Source organism: Archocentrus centrarchus, chromosome 24 (assembly GCF_007364275.1).
Source record: "Archocentrus centrarchus isolate MPI-CPG fArcCen1 chromosome 24, fArcCen1, whole genome shotgun sequence".
Taxonomy (NCBI): Eukaryota; Metazoa; Chordata; class Actinopteri; order Cichliformes; family Cichlidae; genus Archocentrus; species Archocentrus centrarchus.
Window position 1 is genome coordinate 21,363,706 of NC_044369.1, and position 20,569 is coordinate 21,384,274.

Genomic DNA, 20,569 nt, shown 5'->3' on the forward strand with positions numbered 1-20,569 from the left:
ATCCCTAAAAAAAAATACCAATTTACTAATTAAAATATTTGCAGATTTATTTTCTGTTGCCTAATGATTTCAGTATCACTTAGAAGCTCAAAATGCAGAACACTTTCTCATAGTAGAACTCATATAACAAAAGTCTTTTTAAGCAAATCAAAGAGCTGTAAATTGAAGATAGTGGGTTTCTGCTGGATGCATGCCTGTGCTAAACACTGTTAAATTAAAAATGACATCACATCAGGTAACTTCTCCTCGCTGTGTGCAGGGAGCAGGCATAGCTGTCTTTTTTTCCCCTGCACTAACTGCTGTATGTTTCAGCACCACGGACCAAGAAAGTAACATCGCAACACTGCTTCCAGCCAGGCACCATGCAACATCTAACACTGTTAGCCTCAAATGTTTGACTTAGAGTAAAAACCAAGAACGTAATACTAATCCCTTCAAAGTCAAACATCAGATGCTACCAGCCTCATTTATGTCACTTCCTCAAGATGGCTCGCATGACATAAAGCCTGCACAAACATAATGGATGCAGCTGTATGCAGTCAAGCTCCATAACCCCTGCTATGAAGTGCTGTAATATGGAGCAAAGACGAATCTGCCCTCTAAATCTCCCTACCTTCACCCTCCATCGTCATCTCTTTTCTCTCTCTTCCCATCTCAGCAGGGCTTTGGCAGCTTCGCATTGGCCTAATTTTAGAGTAACAAGATGTGTGTATATGCACATCAGCGTGTGGTTGTGCATGTATGTATTTAAGTACGTGTGTGTGTGTGTGTGTGTGCGTTTCTTGTATATGTATGTGTTGCCTAACTACAAATGAAACCTCTGAGGCCTGCAGTTGTGCGCGGCGTGTTCTGTGTTCTTGTGATGATCATTGTCAGCTGAATGCACGGACAAATGGACCTCTCAGCTGTTTTAATGAGTTGCCTCAACTCACGTATCTAGCTCAGTTTGTTCTCGTGTGCCATAAAAAGAACACTTTACATGTCTTTTCATTTTAATAATGGCTGCCTTCTCTTTCTGCTGAACTGGACAAACGTATTTTCTGTGACGCTGCAGACTTTGCAGCGCATAAATGTCTGTATTTTCCGTCCCACAGTACACACTGTGATAGATGATCTGTGCTGATAGTGTGAGGCCGGATCTATACGCAGTCTCATTTACAATAACAGTGGAGGCTGAAGAGTGCATGCAAGTGCATTACAGTGTGTAATCAATACGCTCTGACAACCCCTGATGTAATAATATGCATGTGCTGCTGGCAAAACCATTTCAAGACCTTGCACACATGGATGACCCCATGGATGAGTTGCTTCTCAGTTATACAGCAGCGAGGGCTGGGTGCAGTGTGGATTTACACTTTCAAAAGGCAAGGGGAGATGCGCAGAAAATAATAGAATTAAATGTGTGTTGCCTTTGGCGGTGGACCATGTTTACCCATTCTCAAAAGTAAAACCCACAGAATTTACACTGATATAACCAGTGGCGCTGTTGTGCATCACCTGAGAGCATTTGAATCATGTCCAAATTTAATAATGCATGTGCTGTATAATTCAGTATCACCTTCTTGCATTTGGGAAGCTCCATTTCCATAACTAGTCAATGTGGAATTATTATTGGAGTACTTTCTTAGGCATAAATTTTTCAGCGGACAGTCTTAAAACTGCACTAATCAATATTTAAAAACAATCATTCAAATTTTTTGTGTAATGTAAGAGGAGTCCCTTCTAGTTACAAACCCACTCTATATTTAACACAGTCAGCTCTATGGAAATAATGTTAGCTTCTTTTAGGCCTCATCGTCACTGTTTTGTTTCACTTTTGCGACTCTTATGAGCCTGCTGGTTTAAAATAGCAGCATGCAGCTGTTTAAAAAAAAAGCCTGATAAAAACCTGGTAATGCTTACTCACACAAAACATCAAAAAGCTAAATGAAGCAAGTAGTTGGGGACTAAAGTGGGATATTTGGATGCTAAAAGTTGTTAGAATGAATATTTGACTTAATATTTACCAGGTGGCTATGAGTACAGCACGTAATAGTGCATTTCCATGTGTCAGCGTCCCACTGTCTGTATACTGCAAATAGTGGTTTAGAAATAGAGAGTTTTGCTTTATAAATATTTGGAACTAACAGAAAAAAAAAAAGTGTGGTGAGGCAATGCACATTTCAAAATAGGAAACTACACAAGCATTCTTCTTACATTTACAAGTTAAATTCATAATCATATTTGGTTGAATTTAATACACACAGAGGTTTTACTACTAAATATACTGCTATGACTCGTAGTTTAAGCAGAAAAACTTTTTTTTTCTTTTGCTGCGATCGTTATGTAACTGAGTCAGTTTGCTAACTGTATGACCTTTATGTACTTCGCTGTCTTAGACAGAAAATAAATTGTATCGATTTACACCCTGGTACGCTATGTACACTAGTCACCATGGTGACTCTTGAGCAGTGCAAATGTTGAAGTTGATGCTTGTAGGTGTTTTTAGCAGACACCTCTAGCTCATGTCGTGCAGTTCTCTAGTAGAGGCGTGCAGGTCTTGCATCTGGTGTGAAAAGTGATGGCTCTGGACAAACTGATTCCATTTATATGTGGTTTTAATGGAGTCTGTTGAAAGCATGTTAAACTGTGTTATTTAAAGTGTTGGCTGTACAGTATTTAAGCAGTTTTACAAATCTTCTTTTGAAAAGCCATTGTTTTTGGCAGATATGGCAAATGTGAACTTATTTCCGTGTTATCACTAAGCTTTTGATGTTGGCATTGTGCAATGTTATCGCACAGCTGAAATTGCCTTTTCTCCCCCAACAGTCCTTTTATAACCAACAGAAAGTGTATTTCCGGTGGTGCTAGCACAGAATATATAATGAGTATTTTGTGATAAGAAAAGCAGTTTGTTTTTTTTTAAATTGTTACTCTATGCATATTGCATATGTTTTTCTCCACCTGTTTCCTACTCTCCTGTTTTTCTCTTTTTGGAGCTCTCATTCTGAGAAGGTGATCACGGAGCCAGAAAACTAGCAGGATATGGTTAGTGGTCCTCAGGGGTTGGTCTGAGGACATTAAGCCAACAGCGACAACGAGCCCCAGCTGTTGGGAGTTTTTTTCACATTCATTTGTTTGTCAAATTTAGAGTCTCTACTATTGCCAAGAACTCCCTCTGCCACCCAGGCACTCCAGAACTGTGGTGACAAGACTGCTTTTAGCCAAATCCAATTTAATATCCTCTGGCGGTACTGGATAAAGCCGTCTCCATCTCCCGTAACTGAGGCCAAAGAAGACTAGCCATTCTACTGTATGATGCTCATTAACCATATAAAGACATAACACAAACATGAACAAAAATCAACACACACACATAAACATTTGCAGGTACAGGCGAAGGTGAAGGGAGAGTACTAAACTAACAGTTTAACTCGCATAGTTGTCTGTACAGAGGCATCTTCTTGTTCTCTCCTCCTTTTCTGCATTTTTCTCTCAGTATCGCGTGTTTCTGCAGTGGGGAAAATGATGTCACTTTTATGGAAATTAGATATCAAAATGAAAAAGAGATGCACTAGATGCTTCTAGCCTGCAGGTCCTCTGCTTTTTTTTTTTTTTTAAACTAATAATTATCAGGAAGCTTGCGTGTCTCTGTGTGTGTGTGTGTGTGTGTGTGTGTGTGCGTGCGTGCGTGCGTGCGTGCGTGCGTGCGTGCGTGCGTGCGTGTGTGCGCGTGTGCCTGCAGATGGTTAGGTGGATGGGGATAAAATACAGGCATAATAATACTGGGGTAATAATACAGGCACAGATTTACATTTATGCATATTTCACATTGTGACACAAAGGTTCAAGACAGCATGTGCTCAACATGTGCATCAGTGCTGTTTAATCACGAGTGCATGTGGAGGAAATAAATAAGTGAGCTAAATATAATACTTTAAATTTGCATTTATGATGCTGATATTTCTTATACATATATGCATCACTATCGATTACAGCATGGGGGAATATGTAAAAGAAACACATTAAGGAAATACTAACCCAGTAAAATACAGTAATACATTATATGTGATTTACTCTGGTGCTCTAATGGTACCATTTTGTATAGTGATTACTTCAAATGTAGATAATTCTAGTTCATTTAGCTTATCATACATCAATACTTTTGGAAAAAGGTCAAATGAGGGTTTTTTTGTTTGTTTTTTGTGGGGGCTTGCCCCCCCGAAAGTGCATCAAGTGCATCCTTTTTTTGTATGATATACATGTGTGAGGAAGCACATGAATATTAAAATAAATATGAAAGAATGTCACAATATCAGAAGTTTGGTAGTCAGTACCAAGGAACTTCCATGATTCCCAATACCATACAATATGGCAATCCCAAAATAATAATGATGGCTAGCTGGATGATGGCAGCTACCAATCTTTTGAGCACTGCTCAACTCAAGTCATAAGCTATTTCCAAGAGGCTGCCACAATTCGCAATGAATAATAGCTTAACAATTTGATGACATGATGCAATAAAGCAGAAACATAACACTGCTTCATCGTGAGCTTTATGTGCAGGTCTGGACGACCGATTTTGGGCTCAGATTAGCGTGCGGTTTGGGGTTTAAAAATACTGTGTAACATCTTTCTGTCACTATAATCGGCTCAGTCACTATTGCTGTAGTCACACCGGCCCTGTCGCTGTGAACTCTTTTCGATCTTCCCCGGTGGAGCTGGAATACAAATGTCCAACTCAGATACAGGATTAAACAGTCTTCAACCTGCCGGCTCCGTAGTAAAAAGTGTGTGTAGCAGTCTGGCGAATTCAAGGTGAGCAAGCACAGGTCCTGCTTCCTGCAGGTTCTATCCAGGAAGCATGCTGGTAACAACCAAATAGAGTACAGCACTGTCCAAAAGTCTTTAATAAGTCTTATATAAAATTTAGTGTGACCACCTTTATTCCTCAACACAGCCTGATCTCTCTGAGGCAGCTTTCTTGTCATTTCTTTAAGTAGTTTTCAGGAAAAGTTCTCCAGGCATCTTGAAGGACATTCAAAGCTCTTCTTTTGTTTCATTCTCTGTCAAGATGATCTCACACTGCTTCAGTAATGTTGAGGGTTCTGGGGAGTTCACTATCCATGCTTTTGCAGTGTTGGTAGTGTGTTTGGGATCATTGTCATGCTGAATAATCAAGCTGTTACCAATCAGATTCTGTCCAGATGGTACTGTGTGTGAAGATGCTAACTTTTGTTCTTTGCAAAACTCCAGTGGGTCCCATTAATTATTATCACATCTGTAGGATAAGTTTGAGCGCAGCGTTTTGTGTGTTTTCCATTTCTCAGTATTATGAACTCAGTGTTTCTTCTCCCACTAAAGATAATTGTGCCTTGTTAGTTTGGAAACTAACGAGGCAAAACTAAATCAGCTGAAAATTAAAAATCAAATTGAGTTATCATTGTTAAGCTTTAGCAAACATTAGCAAATTGTACCTCACTGCTAGTGAGAATAATGTATGCACTGGACTTACTACAGGTATGTTTCATGCACTGACTGCAAAATACTTGTGATGGATTTAAATTGTACGGTTAGACTGAAATTCATTTTGCTTTCTTAGGCAGTTTAGTTAAGAAGTTTACTTACAGATTAGATATACAGTTGCACATGACACATCAGACAGGCATTATAATTACACAGATTTAAAGCTCAGCAGCACACTGGTAAATATGTGTATAAAAGATACATCTATCCTGCAGGTCAAAAATTGTTAGTCTCTGTTAAAAACACACAAGGAGGCAGAGGCAATAGAAAAGATTAGACAGGCCCATTTCAATGTACCATGTCCAATAAGACATCATCTTTGTCCGTGTAACTTGTATAGGATGTAGTTAAGAATTAAAGGGATATAACCTGACATCCCTGACCCGCTGCGGTGTGTTCAAAGCTTTTTCTATCACCCGTTTCCCTTCAACCAGCACATCTTTTATCTTAGACCTGTCAGTCCAGTGATGTCTCACTTTGTGAAGCCCCAGCCCTAAATCCCACAGCATTAATGTCACATTGCCCATTCATAAGAAAACATCTCTTCTAAGTGTATGAGTAGTTACTGTTTGTGTTTGAGTATCAAGCGGCTTTCATGAAAACTAAACAAACTGAAAATTATGCGGTAATGACAGTGATTTTCGCTCCTGCTTTGGGCCAAATGATTTGAAAAAGCAGGTCTTAGCTGTACAAAGATGTGTGTCACTGTTAGAACATTAGGATGCTCATTATGTAAGCTCAAGAGAGGGTTATTTGCTTTTGTGGCTGTAAGCCTGGTGTTGTCTGCATAAAGAACAAGAGTGCGTTTATGTGATTGTGTATGCAGCTGTTGCAGTAACCGTGATAGCAGAAGATCATTAATTATGGGTGTTTCCCTACTTTCCTCCAGGACTGATAGTAGCCTATGCTAGAGAGATACTGGTTCATTGGAGTAAACGGCATTAGCTCTTTATTTAGCTAGTGCCCTGGGGTCTAGTTTCTAAGCCTTTTTTTGTTTCGAGTGGCAGCCTTGCGTGAAGCTTCCTTACACTGAGCCCATTTCTCAAACCCTTATTTCCCCCTATGGAATTCACCACCAGCGTGTCCAAATTGAGAGGGGAAGACAATGAAGGGCAGCAGCAAGAATGGTCCAGCAAGGCTTCAAGAGTACTCAGTTAGCACCTGTATCAGTGTTCATAAGCATCTGTAGCATTTAGACAGGCAGGACAGGAGCGTGAAGCCAACAAGCTGGATGAAACAAACAGCATGGCAAGTATCAGGGAGGGACAAGCGGTTAGTGCATGGCTAAGGATGCACTGTGGCTGAGACTCCCAAAGCAGCATTAGGGAGGAGTGTCGATGTGCTCATTAGCATTGGAGTCTGGATAGAGGTAGAGCTGACTCTGCTGCCGGGGCACACTCTGCCTGGAGAGGCCCACACAGGAAGCTGCTCCTCTAACATGAAAGGCAAGCTACAGTCTGAGACTCCTTGTGATTTTTCAGCATGATTTTTTTTTTTTCTTTTTCACCATTTTGTACTCCTCCTCCTAATGATACCCCGTATCCGCTCTCTAAATCATCTCATCCCAAACCTCTTCACTAATCATGTAAGTTGGAGAGGAATAAATGCTTAACAGATGCTAGTATTGTCAGGGGTTGGTTACATGCAACTGCATTTTTGCAGCTCAGTGGAAGTGAACATTTTGAGTGGTTTACCTAAGATGACTCCTTCCTCTACCCAGTTTAACCCCCACCGCATATGTACCACTGTCTGATTGTGTGTGGACAGACTAAAATCCTCTCACCGTCTCACAAGGGTCAAATAAATGATGGAGAGAAACACCAGTGGTGCTAATTGCAGCTGTGAACAGACAGCTGTGGGTAGTTTAATTTGCTCATTTTGCAGTTTCCGGTATTTTTATATCCCTGAATAGATTGCATTAGGAAGTTATGTGGAAAAATGAATGTGCTACATGATGAGTTCTGTTCCAAAATGAGGTACGCAGTAATTTAAATATGGACACCCACTCTCCATATGGTCTAATGGCAGTTTTTTTTTTATTGTAGTTAGTATCAACATTTTGTGAAATATTATGCTTTTTTTTTTGAGTCAAAATGTTTTCCAGATATCCACTAATACATCTTTCCTTTTTTTTTAAGTAATCATTTTTGTAATAAAACCCTTCTGCCATGTAATTACATTGAGTTCTAAATTAATTCTGGTGTCTGATAGCACGGACGATAGGGGAGATAGTGAAAGATATTTTCCGAGATTACTAGTTCTGTGGCATGCCATCAGTATTTTGCAGATGGTCATTACTGCTGATTGAAATTTGAGGTATTTTATTCAGTCACTGCTTCTGCCGCAACTAACATAATCCCCCATCTTCTCTGTGAAAATAGTTCTTCCCTGAGCTGAGTTGTTTCAGGAAAATTCTGCGAGCAAATGCAGATGTCGACTCAGAATGATGGATATTTGTGCTTTTTGCCTTATTTGTGCTTTTGGGAAGCTGATATGTTTAATCACACAGAGCAATGTAACAAAAGAAAAAAAAATATATATATATTTACATATATATATATTCATAAAGTGGGTAGTAAAATGACCCACTTTATATATATATATATATATATATATATATATATATATATATATATATATATATATATATATATATAAAATACATAATACATCATTTGTGGGTATAATTGAAATGTTACTGCCGTGAAACAAAAATAAAATGACGCTTTTATAAATTGTTGTAGTTGCATGAAGGCTAAAAATCGTTTGTTTTGGCCTGTTGCTGAGTGGTTGCTCGGCAACATGATGATGCTATAACCTCTAGATAAGAACCTTCAGGGGCCTGCAGTACCTGTGTGCCAAGTTGGGTTGCTCAACTCCTGTGACAGAACCAAACTTCCAGGGAATGCATAGGTTGTACTGACACTTACTTAGTTGTGCAAACAAGGACCTTTTTCATCTTTGCTGGTTCAGATAAAAAAACATTTGTTTCTTTTAAATCACAGGCCACATCAGTAGCACATCACTGTGAAAGCGCTGCTGCCGCCGGTCACCTATAATTAATAGCCAGCTTTTAAAATGCTAAGCCAAGGGGAATGCTATAAAAGTAGTGTCAGGTCTTTTTGCAGTTCTTTTACCTACCTCTAGTTATTTGTGTGCTTGGTGCAGCGTAAGTGTGTGCACAAAGCTTTGGAAGAGCCTTGTTATAAGTGAGACAACCTTTTAATCAATACACCATCTACTGCACTAAACTACTCATTCCTTCAGAAATGACCAGAATGCTAACACACTTTGTGCTTTTTCCTCCCCCCTCCCAAACAGCACCTCCGACGGTCCGCATTATACACTCAGGGCATGCCTGTAATGTTGAAGAGGAGAGGCACACAGAGCGAGTGTACACCATCCGGGAAGGGGAGACCCTGGAGCTCACCTGTCTGGTGACGGGTCATCCTCGACCACAGGTAAAGACGTCAACGCCTTTTCATCTGCCCTTAACTGACAGCATGGTGGGGGTGGGGAGGGTGGAGGGGGTGGTATTTACACTAGCAAAGAAAGCTCTCTTTTAATTTTGTATTAGCATCAAAGCGGTACACCACATAAGTCTGCACTAAAACAGCTTAAAAGTTTAATCCTTTAATTATTAATGGTTGAGTTTGTTTTGCGCACCTGTACGTTGATAATTAAAACTTCCAAGTAAAAATGAGATTGCGGAAAACAAAACAGTGAAACCATCTGCCAAACGAGTAAGAAACAGGCCAGAGTTAAAAGACTCTGGGTCATGTGAATGCACATGGGCTCCCAACATCTGAGAGCAAGCTTTTCTCAGATTCTTATTGACTGTTGTGATGTGAACTAATTAAAAACTTTACACCTTTTTTTTCTGAAGAAAATAGGCTTATAATTAGGTTTTGTGTGTGTGTGTGTGTGTGTGTGTTTCCTACTTATTGTTTTTAGTATTCAAACCTAGAAATTTACAATTAAAAGTGTGTGTGTGTGTGTGTGTGTGTGTGTGTGGGGGGGGGGGGGGGGGGGGGGGGGATTACTTGACCGTTGGATTTTGTGCTTGTTAACCCGATAGGTCACCCTAACCGTTCTTACATTTTATTGCATGTTGCTTCTAATTTGCTCGATAACACAATTTATACCGAATCTCCACAAAGGACTGAGTTTATCTACATTAATAAATATAATCATTCTCAATTTTAGTGATAGTGCCGTTTGAACGCTTTGGATGCCAAAGCAACAACGCATATTGGTATTAATTGAAAAGGTGAGGCTTCTTAAATAAGACTGCTTCAGAGTCTCTGTTCGTCTCTTTTCGTCGTTTTGCGGGGAGGTCACTACTTTGCGCTCATCGTCTCTGTCTTTCCCCTTAATTAGAATTTTTGAAAAACAGAGCCGAGCGAGGGAGTGGGTGGTGGTGGAGTGTGAGATCAAAAGCTATGCAGGGCTGTGGCAGGAGAGGCAGGAGAGGCAGGATCTCCTTTGAAACAGAGTCATTATGAGGCTCACGCAGATCCCCTGGCACAGCGGGTCTCGGCTGTGTCTCTCCGGACTTTGGGATGTGTCAGCTTTGTCCCACTCTGGTAGTGGCATGGGACTGGGGGCAGAGCACACTTATTCTGAGTGGTTTAGGAAGCCGGGGAAGGTTATCTGAAATGGCAGTAGACCTAAGGCCGGTTTTGTGATGTTGCAAGAAAAACCAAAGGGTGTGTGACCTCATCGGAAATAGACTTGCAAGTTAATACAGCAATAACAGCTCATCTTTTCATTAGAATTAAATATTAATCCTTAGACTGTGTTCTGAGCCTTTCTTTGCCCCAAAGTCCCACAATTTAATTGAGTTGAGTTTCTTCATCTTTCACAACCATATGTATGGGAAGAATAATCAGTACTTACAAAGGTTGTGCTTCTTTTTTTGTGTCCTGTCTTGATAATTCACAAGTGTGCAAGTTCTGACAACCAGCATGAATGGTTGTTTGTCTGTGTGTTTGCTTCCTGTGTCGTTTGTTTGTGTATATGCACACTGGTGTATACTGTACTCTAAATGAAACATTGCCTTTGATACTAACAGATGTTTTCTATACATATTTCAGTGTATGCTGTTGTTTAAAATATGATACATAAATCTAATAATTACAAAGCTGTGCAAAATAAATAGGTTACAACTGAATAAATACAAAGTATCCAGTAAATAAAATTTTTATTTCAACCAGCTGTCTACTATAATCTGTCTGCTGTGCTTTATGTTGACCAGAATGTCACATTCATACAGCATAGCAAGCCATTTCTCCACAGCTCAGCTCAGAGCCTGCATTTCACCTTTGTGCAGACTTGAGATAAACTTTATTAAACTATATTAGGCAGGTCTGAGAACAACACAGAAATCAGATTTTGTGTACTGAGCCCGTGTATCACAAATATTTCCTCCTGAATGATTGAAATTCATGTAAACCATTAGTGCTAGGCATTGGCTGTTTTCATATGATTAAGTTATAACTGGCCCAGAGTGTTGGCTGTACTGATATTAGAAGCACTTTTTTTTTTTTTAGCTTTTTAAAAAAAACAAAAAAAAACAGACATTAGCTAATTAACAGTTGCACCATCAGTATTAGTTTTATCCAGCAAAGATATTTGGATTCTTGATTTTCTAAATTAGTACAAAGCACTTCAAATTTTACCCTGTTCAGACACATCATTACCGCCTATGCTGCAGTCACTATATCCCTGGTGTTACCCGATCTTCTGGTGAGTTATGCCTCAGTCTTGCACATTACATGGAAATACACACACACACACACACACACACACACACGTTCATGAGTACGTGTAATTTACATGACAAATTCATATGCTGCTGCTTTTGGCTTTTCTCTTATTCACAGCGGGTAACACCACATGTTTTTGATTTGATCATTTTTATGACAGATGCCCTTCCTGACCCAACCCAAATGGATTTGTGTCTCCTCCTGGGACAAATTCACATGATATTGTTTAAAAAAATTATTGGTAGACACGGTTCAGTAGCACATTAGCACTGCTATATCAGACATGTCCTTTATATCTATACCCAAGTCTATGGTAGGCCTCAGTCACACAGGCCTAAAGAAGTGTCAGCGATCATCTGACAACCACTAGTAACAAGGAAAAATGTGTATTCCTCAGCCAGTTGTGAGTAGTTGCTGGCAGTCGCTGTGAAGTGACTAAAGCTCCATTCATGGGGGACTACTGATGTGAAAGCGGCTTCTTCGATATACTGTATGGAGTCATTCTCAGTTTTGGTTTCATGACCAGCTTCCATTTAGCAGCTTAAATCACAATGGACGATAATATTACATGGGCCCATGTTACACTACCTGATCACTGCAAAATAGTCAATTAGTTCTGCATTATCAAATCACTAAAATTGCCTTTTTCGACATTAATGTCCAGATTTCAGTCTCTTTCCCTGACTTTGAGTGGTGCTGGGTTAATACATACACCGAGGGGTGCTGTGCCAAGTATAGCGCCACAAAGGACCAACTGCAGAGTAAATGGGGCCATGGTTGGCAATTTTGCCACCGTTAATTCTTCATATGTCTATCAATATGCACGCTTCTTAAATTACAGAGATGCCCCCCTTAGGCTTTCTCACTGGTGGGAGTCTCTGGATTGTGTCCAACCAAGCAGCATCTTCCTTGTAGTCATTCTCCTTGTCAGCCCTGCGCCTGTCCGCCCACCCACCTCAGAAGAAAAACAAGGGCTTTCTAATAATAAAGTCATACATGCATCCAACCAACACAGGCAAACACACAAACACACTTGTAGCAGCAGCGAGACTTCTCTGCCTTTCCATTTAATTGTCAAATAAATATATGTTCCTGTCAGTCAGCTGCACACCATATGTGTTTTTTACTGCTGTCTTGTGGCTTTGGCATTTCAAGGTGTTACTCTGGGCTATGCGGAAAGACTGGGACTGTGTGTATCTGGAGGGATCAGGGACCAATTAAATCAAATTCTAAGGGATGTATAGTGCAGATGTCACTGGAAGGAATTTCAGAGCTTGGCTCTGTAAGGAAAAGAATAAGACATCTCTCAACACTAACTGGTAAATGTTCTCGGTTGTCTCATGCTGTTCCAGATACCATATGAAACAGCTCAATACACTGGTCATAAATAGCATCTGGAGCTTTGGTCATAATAACATCTTATTTTTGAGTCTTTGGCCCGTGGGAATGGTGGGGACCAGTGCAAGTTTGCTCAGTGGCTAGACTGGCATCAGTGAGCTGAACTGAAGTCTATTGATCACTACCATGAGTGAGAGGGATGTCAGGTGGACAAAATGAGATGCACAATGTGATGCAACAAAAGCTGGCTAAAGATGCAAACCGAGAATCCCAGCTGCACACAAAAGCAGCCAAGCAATGACACAATCAAGAACAACCAGACGTTCCAATATTTCCATATAAACTGCAAATAAACAACACACTGTTTTACCGCAAATCCTCATCCAATAAACCTCTTGGCCATGAAGGGAAAATTCCTGCTCAGCACAGCCACAAACATCTAGGGGTGTGATCAGGCCAGTCAGCCAGCAAAATTGACCCCCTTAATGATGCCCACACAAACACGGGGAGAACATGCAAACTCCACACAGGAAGCCCCTGGCGGATTCTAACCCTTCTTACTGTGAGGCAGCAGTGCTAACCACCACGCCACCACGCTGCTCGAAATAAACAAGTATTAAAAAAAAAAATGACATGATAATGATGTGACAAATCAATGATGCCCATGTGTCCAATTGTAAAGCTAATTTTGTAGCCATATGTTGCTATGTTTGCTATGATGTTTCACATCACCACCTACACCACCTATGTGTGCATGTGCATCCTTGGGACAACTAAAATTGATCTATAGCACCAAATTCCTTATTTACATCCACTCCAGCCTGTTGGGAACTTAATGCATTTAAGTAAATTATGTGGCAATCTGTCAGTGAAGTAAGTCAAAGATCATACTATAATGATCGTAGCATATGTATGTACAGTATGTTTGTATGCTCACTATCTCCTCCTAGATGAGTGGACCAATCTTGATGAAACTGCATAAACATTTCCTAGAGCACTGTGAGTGCCAAGATCCACTGTATGTGGTGTATGGAAATATTTTATACAAATCACACAATTGTATATATTTGTACATTTGACAGTTCAACTGAGCATCGAACGGTGAACTTATGACTGCGTTCACCATCCGCACATTTGTTGACGTTTAGTGTGCGCGTGTTACATTCTTTACGTTTGTGCAGCTTCTACATTCATTATGCTACGTATTTTAACAGTCAGCGCAAATTTCTAATCTTCCTGGTGCAACCAAGTGGCTGCTGATTATCAACCAAGGAAGGCATTTGTTTGTGCTTATTTACTGCATGTTATGTACTGGATACAGAGTACAAGAAAAATGCGATATTGACTGTAAAGATGGAACACTGTGTTGACATTATAAATTGAATTACATGTAGCAATAAAACTGTTAAACTCCAAATATATGTCACATTTTTAGTTATCAAACAAGTGCTGCCAGGCTGGCAAAACCCTCCTGTATGAAATACAAAGAATACATATACATATACTTACTGACATTATTAAGATTTCACTCCCCTTTTGTCCCCTTATCTTTACTGAATCCATAAAAAAAAGGTTAATAAATACCAAATGTCCTAAAAAAAACCTAGTTGATGCAGTGCCTCTCCTGCTAAAAGACTGCCATCTCTGTGTATTAGAGCAGTCAATTGATCAATTGCTCAAGGAAATGAACATAATGGGTTTTAGTTTGGTAAGTAAGTCATTTATTAAGCTAAATTCACAAACAACTGGCTAAAGCTTCTTAAATGTAGAGATTTGCAGTTGTTCAGTGGTTTGAAAAATGTAAAACATATGAATGTAGAAATGTCCCCTTGGGTTTCTAGAAAACTGTACCCATTTTCATTATTTTCTTAACATTTTGCAAATTAAACTGTTAATCTTTTTAGAGAACTATTAATGGATAGATGACTCAGTACTGGAAAAAAATATTTGATCCTTTTTGAAACATTTCATAAGTCTTATTTACTTTCTTAATCGCTGCATTCGTCTTTCTTTGACTGTTTGAGTGTTTTTGACTCTGTGTCAGACCACCACATACATGTAAACAGCTTTTCCTGTTCATACTTTCATGGTCGCTGTTCTCCAGATCTATTCATTGTCTTTGATGCTATGAACAGACATCAAAGAGTCCCTGATGATGAAGCCATCTGCCCCCATCTCCTCTGCCCTGGCCTCCATCCATTATGTCCACAGTACTTTGTTTGAGTACCAAGCTCCAATAGCCAGCAAAACCACATTGCAAACACCTTTTTTTGTGTGTGTGTGTGTGTGTGTGTGTGTGTGTGTGTGTGTGTGTGTGTGTGTGTGTGTGTGTGTGTGTTTCAATTATTGGCCGGCCAGATTCAACTCACAGCGCCATGGGTCAGCAAGTACAAATAAGCTGACCTGAGGCCCTAGGATATTTCCTTTATACGGACCACTTGGAGTATGTGATCTGTTTTGGATGCTCCCATGACAGTTAGCCTACAGTGCCAGTGTCTTTAGCAGATGGTGCTTTTTTGAAAATGATGTAACCTTCTATTTTTTTTTCTCCACTGTTTGCCATACAAACTGCAATATCAAAAGGGGATCTGTCTCAGAGCTTTCCCTTAATCTGCACCCTATCCAACCCACCTACGGTCTTTAAAAGTGAATTTAATAGCAACAGTCAAGCATGCACTATGCAGTTCAACAGGCAAACAAAAGCTGATATAGTTTGGTTTTTATGTATGTCGGTGTGCGTGTCCTCTTTCATTGAGGTTCTGACATCAAAGCTGTCACTGCAGTGTGTTTCATACAGTATGATGATCCAATTTTTATGAAGGCCAGTATTTTTTAATATAGGCCTGCGGTGTAAGTGCTCTCTCAATTTGTGGACCCCCTGTTGCTTCTTCTGATCACTTGATTGTCATGCTCAGCCACACTTGTCTGCACCACTGTGCAGCATGGACCACTGTCAGTGCCTAAAAGAAAAGATGGCTAGCAATTAGAAACTAGTCTCGAGTTCGGCAGAGGGAAACGTCACAGCGGGCAATATGGGAGATTCACCGAATATGCGTGTTCCAGCATATGATCAGTGCATAACAACAGACACTGGGTGCATTTTAATTAGCTCTTGCTGTGACATCCCAGCATGTGTGGTCTCAAACGCTGCTGGGATATTCAGTTGGATATTAATCTATACAAGCTTCTGCTTTCCATGTAACCAAGTACTGAAATTTCTGCTAGGTTTGTCTGATTTAAGAAAAAAAAGTGTTATTATTGTGTTGACTTTGCTTTGTTGGCACTTTCACATAATGGCATATAATCAGAAGGCACAGACAAGAATAAAATTCTGTGATAAAACAGTTGCTAGCTGCTAAATCATGGGTAGTTTGACATATTCCCCATTGTGTACTTGTAGGTACTTTATGTGTTTTGTTTGACGTAGTCCTTGAAAAGACCAGGAAAATAGAATAAAAAAAAAAACTCAGCTAGGCTTTCAGTGGGCTGGGAGGAACAATTATCATATTGCTCAAATCTGCCAGCTCCTCTCAGATCAAGAGTATTTGCATTGCGCTAAGGAGAGTGAAGAGGGTCAAACTGTTCTCACTGGGTGTACTTCAGGACTCCCCTTGTGGGCAGAGGTAAAAAGTCAGAAGAGTGCGGGAGTAAAAATAGCCTGAGGGTACAGAAGGAGTTGAAAGCTCACCAGTAATGTGGTCTGCTGCAATTTCCCTTTTGAAAATATAAAGAGTTATTTGAATACCCACTTCTTAGTGTCACTCTAACAATGAATTTATTGATACTGCATTTTCTGAAACTCAAAGCTCTTTACACAAAAGCCAAAGGAAATGACTGGGGGTATAAGCTGGGTGAATATTGAATTCTGCTGAGGTCGCCGGAAGCCAGCTTGCTTTGTATTTGCATGAGGGAATCCAGAGCACCGTAGTGACACAGTATTCAAAAACTTTGCTCCCATCTGGTTTATGCTCATAAGTTATTTAACTTTAACGCTTGTTGTGCTGAACTCATGATGTCCCTAACTGTTACAATAGGGCCCCAATTTTCCGACGGTGTGGCTTTTGCGTCTATCAGTTGCTGAGTTTGGGCTTTTTAATCGAGTGCTTTCTCTCAGTGTCTCTTGATGCATTTTAAACAGGCCAAGTGGAGCCTTTTCTATGCTGTGTGCTAATTTAGAGGCTTTTATTTTTAATGGTTATATAGCCACTGCATAAAAGGGTGGGACATAAGCACAGTCTGACAACAGATTTCTTTTTCCAGCGAAAGAGGTCATTGAAAGGGATTAGTAACACACACACACACAATATATATATATATATATATATATATATATATATATATATATATATACACACACACACACACACACACACACACACACACACACACACACACACACACACCGTACCATGCATGGAGGGTTTCATTCCAAATCCAGCACCCTGAGACTGTATGCTAAGCGGAAGGAAGGAGGCTAAGGACTAGTGAGTGTCAGAACCACTATCCTTGATAAACCAACAAAGATCTATGAATACATCAGGAAAATGGCCACAACTGATCATGTGCTTACTGAGTATCTCAGGCACCAGAGGAGCAAGAACAGGAACCATCATGGAAGGACATGCCCCCTGCACTACATGTGCCACCGACAGATAGAAGAAGTGGCTGATATCGAAAAATCCTAACAATGGCTGTACAAAGCTGGGGTGTAGGACAGCACAGAAGCACTAATCGTGGAGCAAGCTCTAAGTGCAAGATCGATAGAGGCTGGGGTCTACCACACAAGGCAAGACCCCAGATGCAGGCTATGCAGAGATGCCCCTGAGACAATCCAGCAGGGTGCAAGATGCTAGCAGTAGGGCATACATAGCCAAGTGGGTGGCATAGTATACAGGAACACCTGTGCCAAGTATGACCTGGAAGTCCTGAGGTGAAAATGGGATACGCCCCCACGGGTGGTCGAGAATGATCGAGCCAAGATCCTCTGGGACTTCCAGATACAGACGGACAAATTTATGGCTAACCAACCGGACACAGTAGTGGTGGACAAGCAGAGGAGGAAGGCTGTAGTGATAGACATAGCAATACCAAGTGATGGCAACATGAAGAAAAAGGAACACAAGAATCTTGAGAAAACCAAGGACCTCTGGGCAGTCTTTGTCCTCCAAGCTCAGGTCCTCTACCACCTCTGCCAGAGGCCAGTGACCTTTAGGGTACTGTGTGTGTGTGTGTGTGTGTGTGTGTGTGTGTGTGTGTGTGTGTGTGTGTGTGTGTGTGTGTGTGTGTGTATATAGTATATATAGGGTGCCTAATTTATTTCTATCTCTCTGAAAAGTAACACCTCAAGCAAGACAGAGAATCTAAAAGTCTTCTGATAAGCGTAAATTTTTTGCTTCGTGTCAATTCCCCTGCATGTCATCCTCTACCCCCAAGGTCCAAAAACGCCTCTGGAATAGGTTACCATTATCAGGTTTTGGGCCACCCACCCTTTCATTTCCTTTCTTGTATCTGTTCAGAAAATGACCAAACTTCAAACGGCCATAACCTTGGGTGGAGTCATCATGGTTAAATCCCTACAGCTAGAGCAGTGCAGCAGCAATCTCTGTGATAGCACCCAATCCCTATCCCTGCATGCAATGATATCCCTGTTCCATCTGATGCTATCTCTTTAAAATGGGATGTTATCAGTATCCAAGATGATGCTATCACCATACAGTGTGGAGATATTGGATTCTAATTCATAGCCTCCCCTGCCTAGACAGTGATATGTAAGGCTCTGCAGGCAAAGCCAGTCCATCTGTAGCTTACTTAGGATGAGGGATTGAATGGCTCTTTATGCTTCATGGCTCTGGCTGTGTGGCCCCCAGGCCAGAGTTGTCACAGTACCTGTTCATGCTGTATGCTTTAATGAGGACAGGAGAGGGAGATGATGGAGAGTCAATTACAACCTCATGTTGGAGAGTAACACTATTTCACCTTTCATTACACCTCAATGCCATGGGCTAACTGGGTCTCATCAGTTCGTGAAAAGTACTCATGCTGAGAAGGCCATGCTGAGGTCAGTCTTGTGTGGAACAGAGGAAAGTGAGTTAGATGAAGATTTTAGGTACCAAATCAGCACTTTGCACTTCATAAAAGAACTTTTCAGCTGTTTTAATAAAAGGATGTTCCTCGTCAAATGTCTGTGCAGTGCACTAAATACAGGATCATGTGAAAAACAGAATGGCAAATGTGCAGATTATCATATCTGCTGGAAAATTCGATTTACCTCATCTGCAGAAAGAACCAAGCCAGCATAGGAGACAGACAGACCTTCATTTCTATGTTCTATTTTACTCAGTTTTATAGATATAGTATGTCGATTATGTTCTGAAAAAAGTCTTACATATTATCTTTATTGCTCAGACTAGATTGATTAGATTTGAAGATCAATACAACTCGCATATCTGTTCATTAAATATAGCTTCAGACAGCGGATGGATTAGTTCAGCTTTAGCACGAAGCACAAAAACAGCTATAGGTTGGCTCTGTGGAGCCGAGCACAGCTTAACACAATATGTTATTTTTGTAATGCATGCTTAAGTGTAAGTATGTCATATCATGGATGATGCGGACTACAGTCAATTCTTGCAGTTTACTGTTTTCTTAGCAACCTCACATGACAACAAGACTATGTTGTTGATGTTTCTTCCTAAAATGATTCAATTTTTTTTTTTTTAACAGATTTTTTTCTTTCTCATCCAGTTTGGGTTTTTTTTGTTTGTTTTTTTGTCTGTTTGTTGTTTTTTCTTTTGTCTGTTAATCATCTGGCCGTGAAATGCCACTGTGAATGTTTCTCATCAAAAGCCTTATTGTAGCTGTGTTTTCCAGTAGCCCCTTCATAGGAAAAAAAAAATGGAGGAACTGTTGTGTTCCTCCATTGTGATCAAAAGCTTTATTGTGATCAAAAGGAAATTGAATGAAAACAGTAATTTTGTTCCAATCGGAATAAAATAGAGAATATATCCTTTCTTGGGATTGTTTTAACCAAGTCTGGTTTTATGTGCTGGCCTTTTTTTTTATGTTAGCTATTCTTATACTGTAGCTATTTATTTTATACTGGCACTGTATGTCAGCTTCTTAACTGATGCTGCACTGTATTTGTCTGTTCTGGCCACTAGTTGAAATAAGACTCGTATAGTCATTTGTACTTTTCCTTCTTTCTAGATCCGGTGGACGAAGACAGCTGGTAGTGTGTCAGACCGTTTCCAGGACTCCAGCGTCTTTAACGAGACGTTGCACATTGCAAAGATCCAGAGGACCCAGGGAGGTCGCTACTACTGCAAAGCTGAGAACGGCCTTGGCTCTCCTGCCATCAAGTCCATTAGGGTGGACGTCTACTGTAAGTGTGATGGATCTGAGTCATCATAGACCATTTTCATTTTCCAACATTTACCAAAAATAATTGCCCACTGTTGCTTCACAGTAATAAGATTGTGGCTATTTTGTTCACTGACTTTTTTTTTTTTTATGTGGGTTTTTCCTCTCTATGTGTGTGATTATGTTTTTCTTCCTGTTTTCAAAGAAATCCAAGAGAGCCAGACTGCAAATGGTAAATTGCCCAGAGGTGTGACTATCAGAGTCTGTATCTGTGTTACCCTGCTAAGGACTAACCAATAGTCCCTTTTTCTTCCATCTAATTCTCTTTTGGCCAGATTCCAGACAGCTATGACCCTGAAAATGTTTCTGTTCACAGTTCTGATTTCGCAGCAATGTCAGCCTTGTAGCAGTGTAGTAAAACATACAACTAGTGAACCTCTTTGCTTGAACCTAACCTGCATAAATGTAAGTTTTAGAATTTAATCAGTTTGTTATCCTTCAAAGAAATTAGAATATAAAATGAAGCAGGTGTTGCGGTATTAATTTATAAATTTGACAAGATTTTTTTTTTTTTAATAAAGATAAGCCAACATGTTATC

The 20,569-nt window shown here is 40.2% G+C and overlaps 1 protein-coding gene across 1 annotated transcript in view; it reads left to right on the forward strand.

The window, feature by feature from the left end:
• Positions 1-20,569, forward strand: part of LOC115774319 (MAM domain-containing glycosylphosphatidylinositol anchor protein 2) — a 195,920-nt gene that overhangs the window by 58,732 nt on the left and 116,619 nt on the right. Inside the window, exons 2-3 of the mRNA XM_030721530.1 lie at positions 8,827-8,966; positions 19,818-19,992. Of these exons, the coding sequence (XP_030577390.1) occupies positions 8,827-8,966; positions 19,818-19,992 (315 nt within the window). The remainder of the gene's footprint in view (positions 1-8,826; positions 8,967-19,817; positions 19,993-20,569) is intronic.